At 28.5% G+C, this 8,859-nt stretch overlaps 1 protein-coding gene across 3 annotated transcripts; it reads left to right on the plus strand.

The window, feature by feature from the left end:
* Nucleotides 1–3,726: 3,726 nt before the first annotated feature.
* Mat1 (CDK-activating kinase assembly factor) lies at nucleotides 3,727–8,516 on the plus strand. Of its 3 annotated transcripts, none has more exons than XM_015518348.2 (3): nucleotides 3,727–3,935; nucleotides 4,110–4,253; nucleotides 7,523–8,516. In XM_015518348.2, the coding sequence occupies exons 2-3, from the start codon at nucleotides 4,130–4,132 to the stop codon at nucleotides 8,335–8,337; spliced, it is 939 nt and encodes a 312-aa protein (XP_015373834.2). In that variant the 5' UTR covers nucleotides 3,727–3,935; nucleotides 4,110–4,129; the 3' UTR covers nucleotides 8,338–8,516. The 3 variants fall into 3 exon arrangements, with proteins under 3 accessions (XP_015373834.2, XP_015373833.2, XP_089076624.1); XM_015518347.2 differs by having other exon boundaries at nucleotides 3,728–3,935; nucleotides 4,030–4,253; XM_089220498.1 differs by having other exon boundaries at nucleotides 3,728–4,253.
* Nucleotides 8,517–8,859: the final 343 nt, after the last annotated feature.

Here is an 8,859-nt window from a genome sequence, read left to right on the forward strand (position 1 = left end):
TAGGTATGATCTGGCCATTTTACCATATTAAAAAAATACCGATTGTTGATTATTATACTATACATAATATTATAAAAAATTAGGTGCAATATATATTATGTAATTACCATAGGTACGTCTTTTGAACTTTTTATTCTATATATTTGTGGTTTAAATTTTAGAATACCTTTGTAAAATCTGTAAAAATTACAGCTATTAGATATACGAAAGTAAATGTATATAGCATAGGTAATAAATATTTTTGAAAACTTAAAAGATTAGTCATTGTTGAGTCGATTTCAAAAAAAACCATGTTGATCGTCATTTAATAGCGATGCAAGTACTGTAGATATTTTTTTCAGATACAATAGATTTACAATAATTTAGAAATAATAAAAATAGACCGATAGTAGTTAAATTATGATTGTCCGAATATTGGTATGGTCCATAGAACTTATAACAAAAGAAATAAAAAACACGGAATACTGGTACTCTTCAAATTCTTTCAAAATCAGGGGTCTTAAAATATTTACAATGTTTTTATAGTTTTGATAAATCACCATCGTGAACAAGTTAAATTTGAATACTATGTTAAAAATATAATGTAAGCAATTAAATTAATAAGAAACATAAATAAGTACATACAAAGTAGCAAGTACTTACATATTTAAAATCAATATAAAATTAAAAATGTATGATAAATAACTATTTCACACACTTTGCTGTATTATTTAAAAATTTTATTGTTCTAATTTCTTTATTTAAATTATATCTCTCACATGGGTGGTATAGTTTGTTTTGTAAAGTATTTTATTTTATTTTTTTCTGAAACTTTTATATAGACGTTAAGGTATGTGTATATTTGATTCAAAACGGGTTAAAATAGTGGTTATTTTCACTCGCAGTCACTCGTGGTTTCCCATCGATCGTCGGTAAAATAAAATTAAAAATAATTATTCATATTTTATTATTCTATCTCTCCAAAAAATTATGGGAAACCTTGATTATTTTGCACCGTACCAGTGTTCCGCTTTTATTAAGACCGTACTAGTTTTCCGTTTACCGTTAATTATACATATATTAGTTGCTTTTATTCTTTAAATGGGTAACAATTTGATTTTTCTTATAGATCCTAATCAACAATCAGAATAATTCATAGGTACCTACTACGTTGTATTATTATTTAACTAGGTAGGTAGTTGTATAGTATAAGCTATGTTTGTTTGTCGAATGCATAACTAATTTTTTGATGATAAAACACTATTTAAACAACAAATATATACGATGCCAAAACTCCTTTAATGATAGATGGGTATAAGTAGTCTACTCACAACTATAAATACAACTTTGAATCGTTAATAAAAATTATGTAGTCAGATCTCCAACAAAACAGATCCATGCCCCATTGCGGTATTGCCACAGGCCTACGTGCGCAAGCATAATACGTGTATACTGTATATATATAGAAGGAGTGATGACTTGATTTGTAGTTTACTAGAGGGTAAAGAATTTTCATCCTTGTATAGCCCTGTACGAGTTTTTTGTTTATGTGAATGTTCCAGGTAAGTTTTTCATATAGGTGGACACCCAAGTATCTTTTTTGTTCCATCGAATGACCTGGTAGTTTATATGAACATTTTTAGGGTTGTTATACCTCTTAAGAGTGAATATTATAACCTCACTTCTTGTTGGAGTAGATTCAACTTCCATTTTTGGAACCAAGTACTAGAGGTAGTTATTTCATTGAGTGAGGATTGTAGATTTTAAATTGCTGAATCTAAGCAACTGTCTTGTGTGATAATTGTCGTGACGCCTGAAAACATTGCTAATTGAGAGTTGAGAAAGATTGGAATGTCGTGGCAGTAGATATTAAACAGTTGGTCTCCATACTGATCCTTGAGGGACTCCAGCTTTGATGTGGTGTGAATGTGAAAAGTCTGATTCTGCTCTAACTTTGAAATATCTGTTGAGTATAAAGGATGTAATAGTTTTGAGTAGGTATGCAGGAAGATTTAATATTTTAAATTTTTTTTCAACGTTCAAGGTGCCTGACCTTATCAAAAGTTTGTGTTAGATCTAAGAATTCTGCTGTGGAATATTGTTTTTTTTTTCGAACCCGTGCACAATTATTTTAGATATACAGGGTGATTTTTTAAGCATGCTCGCCCCATTTTTATGCTTAAATTATGCATATATTCAAATTCTGATTTTCGGAATTTTTAAGTATAGTTAAAGACGATATTTTTGAGTACTTAGATTTTTCACAACTTTTAAGGAGTATCCTGTAGTGATACCGACTTTGGTTTTTCAAATGACAACCTATATGTTTTAAAGCAAAATGTGATTCAGTTAATTTTTCTGAAAATTTTGACATATTGCAATCAAAATTCGAACGAAAACTTCCAGAGTTATTCTACTTGAAATACTAAGGATAAAAGTCTAATACTTAAATGCCTACGTTGTAAATGTTTCTCAAACGTCCTCAAAAAAATCGAAAATTTCAGTGGATCATAAATAACTCAAAAAAAGTCAAAAAATGTTGATAATTAAACTGTATATAGATATCACTAACATAAACATTTGTTGAAATGTTCAAGTATTTACAGTGATTAGTTTTTGAATTACAATAACTATATAAAAAAAATCGATTTGGTCGAAAACTGGTTTTGCGTAAAAATTCCCGTTTTTCTGTCATTTTTTTTTTGTTTTTCTTGATTTTTTTGAAAACTATTGGAAAATGTTTAGTTTTGACCTATATAGTGCACCAAGGATATTCACTTTTACATCGGAAACCACCCCCAAAGTTTGAAATTGAAGCATTATTTCGACTTCTTTGTGCTGTACACAGACACAAAAACAAAAAAAAACACACACATCATTGTAAAATCAATACATTATCATCATTTCGTTCAGAATCTAATACATGAAATATAGGTATAGCTATAATGCTGTAGACTGTATGGCAACAGTAAATAGAATAATAAAATTAAAACTATATTGTTTGGGCAGATTATTTTAAAACCATTTAAAAAAATTGTAGGTATCTTTTTTTTTATCTAAATAAAAAAAATATTTACCTATCTAATCCGAACACTGGTGGTAAATACCAATGTGTAGGTACTTTGTATTCAAATAAAATTCCGTTTTAAATTTAGATTTTTATATGTTTTTATTGCATAACGAAACGTACTTGAACGTACCTCATATTATTTAAATTAACGTCTTTCTTACGGCTTACAGGTAACTTGTTAAAATGAGGAACCGCTAACTTCCGAGCCTTTCATACCCTCTTTCTTTACAAAAACATTTCTGCAAAATATAAATAATCCTTGATGCATCCGTAACAAACGTGTTCACTGAACAATACTTTATGCCTGGATTCGCAATTAATCGAAAACTAAAACACTACGGTAGCTATTACTTGTCTTGTAGATTGTAAGGAATGCAAGGCTATTATAGTATTATAGCAATAGCCAATAGGTTTATACACAATAGGTATATTTATTTTATTTTTCATACAACGGAACCGCTCTACATTTCGACAAGGTGAAGTCGTTTTCCGTAAGTCGGTATTATCCGCCAGATGCCGTTGTTAGTTTGGTTTTTATCCATGTCATTTATATAAATCATATAATCATGTTTTTTCTCCATGGTTCGCTCTTCGATCTGCTCTTTTTTCCATGACCGTCATCATCGGTTATCAATATCGCGCGTCGTTAATCGTTATTATCATATTTATTATTTAACTCCGGACCCCGATTTTCATGTCTTTATCGTCTGTGAAAGTGTGAAACCGTGGAGACTGTGGAGAGTCCGAATTGTGGCTTGCGGTTGCGGTACAAGGCTGCTTTGTTGCGGTTCGCACAACCGTAGTCCACCCCCTACGATCTTTATAATAATTATTGTAATAAATTATAGGTTATCAATCTTTGTCAAACTTTAATCATCTGAATCCGGTAAGTCGATTATAATACCAATATTGTATTATAATTATTTTTCGTTTCTCGCTTTCTGGTGGTCACCAAAACGACGCGTCGACGTTACTTCCAGGCGCCTAACCTTCCAAAAACCAAGTCACGTTTTTTTATGGCATCGTGCCGTCTTTGATATTCTTACTGTTCATGAATTAGTGACTACCGAATTTCCGGCCATGGAGGAGCTTGCGTGTGTCCGGTGCATGAGCTCCAAATTCCGGAACCCAAACCTCGTGTTCAGCTTCAATGTGTGCGGGCATACCATGTGCGCAAATTGCATAGAAGTGGCGTTCATGAAAGGTAAACACCGAATAATTGTGTATGTAGTGTGTGTTGATTGTGCTAAGAGAGGAGTGACATCAGGTGTCCTGATGTACTGCATTTCTAGGATGCTTCTGGTATATTAATACTATACTAATAATATCAAGTGTAAGATGTAGGACTAGTTAACTGTTGTTCATCTTGTCGTTACTCATTGCTGTCTACTTTGAGCAGTTACATAGGTCCTTAAGGGGATTGTAAGCAGTAATTTTCTGTCTTTGTCTAACACTCGCGAAACATACAATACGCCTGATAAAAATTAAAGTACTTCTAGTTGCTCGATTTAAAATATGTAAACATTTTTGAATTGGTATACAAATTTACTTTGCATCGGTCAAAGCATATTTTTAATATATTTAATAAAAAAAATTTGACAAATTTATAAAATTTAAAATATTTATTCTTATCTAAATATTGCTACAATTGAAAAAGTGCTTCGACCGATGCAAAGTAAACATGTATCTCAATTAACATATCTTTACATATTTTAAATCGAACAACTAGAAGTGCCTTAATTTTTGTCAGGCGTATTGTATGTCCCACTTGTGTTAGACAAAGACAGAAAATCATCGCTTCCAATCCCCTTAATGTATTAAGGTAGTCAGGTAATAGATTATTAGCTATCTTTCAAAGTTACTGGTCAATGTTTAAATACCTATCCAGTTTTCAAAGAAATTTCATGTTTACATCAAAGTATTTGTATTTTAATTGCCATTTATTAAAAACTAATCATTCACTGATAGTTTTTTTTATAAATTGTATCACATTTGTTTGTCCATATCTATTTTTACAAAGCTGTATACTACAATAAACATAGAATATAGACAGTAGTTGGGGAATCTAGAACCCAGATTATCTACCTATGTATTTAGATTCTTTATTTGGCAAAAGCAAAGGAAAATGTATTGTTATTTATTCACATTATTTGCTTCAAATTTATTAATGCCTTTATTAAAGATAGTAATTTACTTTCACTGAAATTTTAATCTAACATGCAATAACAATTTGTCCTTCAAAAATTTTTATACTTTTAAGATAGTTATGATTAATTATAAGAAATAAATAAGAAATGTTTGAACGATACCTATTATTAATTCTTATTGGTAAGCTATCTCCAAACTTAAGTTTTACCAGTTGGTTAGATATAAAATTAAAATGTAATAAATGGCTAGTCGAAGACAGAATTATGATTACTAATAATCTCTGTTCAAAACTAAGCCTATAGTAAAAAAAATAGTCATACACGGTCGCATAAATTTCATTTTCATATTTTTCATGCACTACCAATTTGTCTAACAAAATAAATATCTATTTATGTAGTTTTTTCTTGTTTGGAAAAACATTAGGTATGTATCCAGATACTTACATTCTGACTTAAGTCAAAACTAGTCTGTATTTACGTATTAGTGTGATGTTGGAGGTGGCAAGTCGAAGACAGAATTGATTGTTTTTCATAACTTCTGTTCAAAACTATGCCTATATCAATAATTGACTTATACGGTCGCTGGAAATTTGATTCTTGTATTTTTCATGCATTACCAATTTGTCTTACAGGAACTCTAATAATTAATGTGATACTGATTTTATTTTTCTCACTTAGAAAAATAATTGGTACTTTTATTTTGACTGAAGTCAAAACTTATTTTTATTTATGTATTTGTGTTATATTGAAATCTGAAATTGGCTAGTCGAAGACAGAGAATTGATTATTTTTCATTACATCTGTTCAAAACTGTGCCTATATTAATAATTGACTTATACGGTCGCTGGAAATTTGATTCTTGTATTTTTCATGCATTACCAATTTGTCTTACAGGAACTCTAATAATTAATGTGATACTGATTTTATTTTTCTCACTTAGAAAAATAATTGGTACTTTTATTTTGACTGAAGTCAAAACTTATTTTTATTTATGTATTTGTGTTATATTGAAATCTGAAATTGGCTAGTCGAAGACAGAGAATTGATTATTTTTCATTACATCTGTTCAAAACTGTGCCTATATTAATAATTGACTTATACGGTCGCTGAAAATTTGATTTTTGTATTTTTCATGCATTACCAATTTGTCTTACAGGAACTCAATCTAAAAAATGTGATATTGATTTTATTTTTCTCACTTAGAAAAATAATTTATTCTTATATTTTTACCTCGAATTTGACTGAAGTCAAGACTTATTTTTATTTATGTACTTGTATTTTATTGAAATTGGCAAGTCGAAGACGGAGAATTGATTATTTTTCATTACTTCTGTTCAAAACTATGCCTATATTAATAATTGGCTTATACGGTCGCTGAAAATTTGATTTTTGTATTTTTCATGCATTACCAATTTGTCTTACAGGAACTCAATCTAAAAAATGTGATATTGATTTTATTTTTCTCACTTAGAAAAATAATATGTTCTTATATTTTTACCTCGAAGTTGAAGTCAAAACTTATTTTTATTTATGTATTTGTGTTATATTGAAATTGGCAAGTCGAAGACAGAGAATTGATTATTTTTCATAACTCCTGTTCAAAACTATGCCTATATTAATAATTGACTTATACGGTCGCTGAAAATTTGTTTCTCGTATTTTTCACGCATTACCAATTTGTCTTACAGTACTGAACATGACATAAAATATAGAAGTAATCTCTAAATAAATAATTAATTTTTTTGAACATGGTGTATATATTGTGATATATTTTTTTAATTGTATTAGTTAAATATCTTATACCTATTTGAAGATCAAGCTATTTAATTCTTTAGATTTGGTTAAAAAATATGCCTAAATAAATACTGTATACACAGTCACATACAATTTTTTATAATATTTACTGCATTACCAATATGTTTTACAATTTTTTTAAAATTAATTATATTTATGAAATTTGCTTGTACCCGCACATAAAAGTCAAAAATATTTAAATTTTTAAAAACTTTATCTAAAAATAATTACTATGTTTTGACCTTAAATAGTTTGTTTGTGTATATTCTGAACCTTCTTTATAAATATTATTATCTTGTTATAATTGGGTGGCATAATTCAACTCGCAGAAAAATATTTCCAAATCAAATTAAAATATCTAACTTTTATAATTTGCCCAAGTAATTACTGACCCTTATTCCTATTTTAAAATCAATTTTATTAATAATTTCAAACTAATAATTCATGCTACATGTAATAGTTCTTTATAGTCATATATTTTTATTTATTTAAACATACAAATTACTTATAACAAACATTTTTAATTTTTCAGGTTCTGGTCCGTGCCCTAAATGTCTCATTCCTCTACGACGTAACGGTTTTAAACTTCAACAGTTTGAAGATGCTTCAATTGATGTGGAAGTAGAAACACGAAAAAAAATATTACAAGATTTCAACAAAACTGAAGATGATTTTGAATCTTTAGATGATTATAATGAATATTTAATAGAAATTGAAGATATTATATACAATCTGGTTAGGAATATTAATGTAATTGAAACTAAAGAACGTATTGATCAATATAAAAGAGAAAACAAAGAAATTATTATGAGGAATAGAATGAAGTCTAAGCGTGAAGAACAAGCCTTAGATGAATTAATTGAAGAAGAAAAGATGCATACTCAGTATAAAAGAGATGAAGTTTTAAGAGATGAAGCTGAACAGAGAACTAAAAAACTACGAGTAGATTCTGAATTGATTGATAGTTTAGCACGCTCTAATTCTGATGCTAGAGACATTGTTAACACATATACACATAAAAAGGAAGAAATTCCTGTCTCGAAACCAAAACCTATTTCTAAACCTATAAACTTTACAAAATTTTCAACTGGTGTGAAATTCAACCAGTCTTCTGTATCAATCTCAATAAAAGAAGGTCCATTATTCAAATATGAACCAGTTTCTCATCAACTTAATGGCCCTTCCTGCCCAGATATTACACAATTAGATTCATTAGGGTATATGAAATACATCAGAAGAGAAAGTTCTCAAGAACTTGCGGGTGGATTTTTAATAAAAACTTCCTGCTTACATTATGTACAAGAATGTGTTTCATCCTTGTATGAAAGAAAGACTGGTAAAGTATAATAACTAAATTTAAATTCCAATTATGTGTTCATTACCAAAGCTGTACAGATGTATTAATTAATGTATATGTTAAGTTACTTAATATTTTTTGACCTTATTTATACTTATATTTATTTTTAATTTCAATGTACCTACATACTTATTACAAATATATACATATAATTTTTTGTGTTTATAAATTCATTTAAGTTAACTTTTATAAATATTTTTTTTAGTACCTATTTATTTAAATGTTACCTATAAATAGTATACTTTGGTCTGTCTTAATGTTTATCTTTGTTTTAAAAATTGGGGTGATTTGAATTAAATTTAGTTTTAAATTTATTTATGAAAATATGGCATAATATCAGACTATTTAAACAATAATCATTATTTATTACTACGTTTATATGACGGTGTTAAAACGGTTTAAAATTAAATTGATTTTAAATTCTTAAAGTACATAGTGCGAGCGTTTTAACTTTTAAAATGGTAAACATGTGTGGCAGTAGCTTATTATTGATACTTAGTATTATACAGATA

Source organism: Diuraphis noxia, unplaced genomic scaffold, assembly GCF_037042655.1.
Source record: "Diuraphis noxia isolate RWA-SAM2 unplaced genomic scaffold, SU_Dnox_SAM2 contig0002, whole genome shotgun sequence".
In the NCBI taxonomy this organism is placed as follows: Eukaryota; Metazoa; Arthropoda; class Insecta; order Hemiptera; family Aphididae; genus Diuraphis; species Diuraphis noxia.

What these genes read in the sequence shown, in the direction of transcription:
- Mat1 (XM_015518348.2), top strand. Translation starts at nt 4,130, where the DNA reads ATGGAGGAGCTTGCGTGTGTCCGGTGCATGAGCTCCAAATTCCGGAAC. An exon ending in AGAAGTGGCGTTCATGAAAG is followed by an intron (nt 4,254 to 7,522) that starts GTAAACACCGAA and finishes TTAATTTTTCAG; the next exon opens with GTTCTGGTCCGTGCCCTAAA.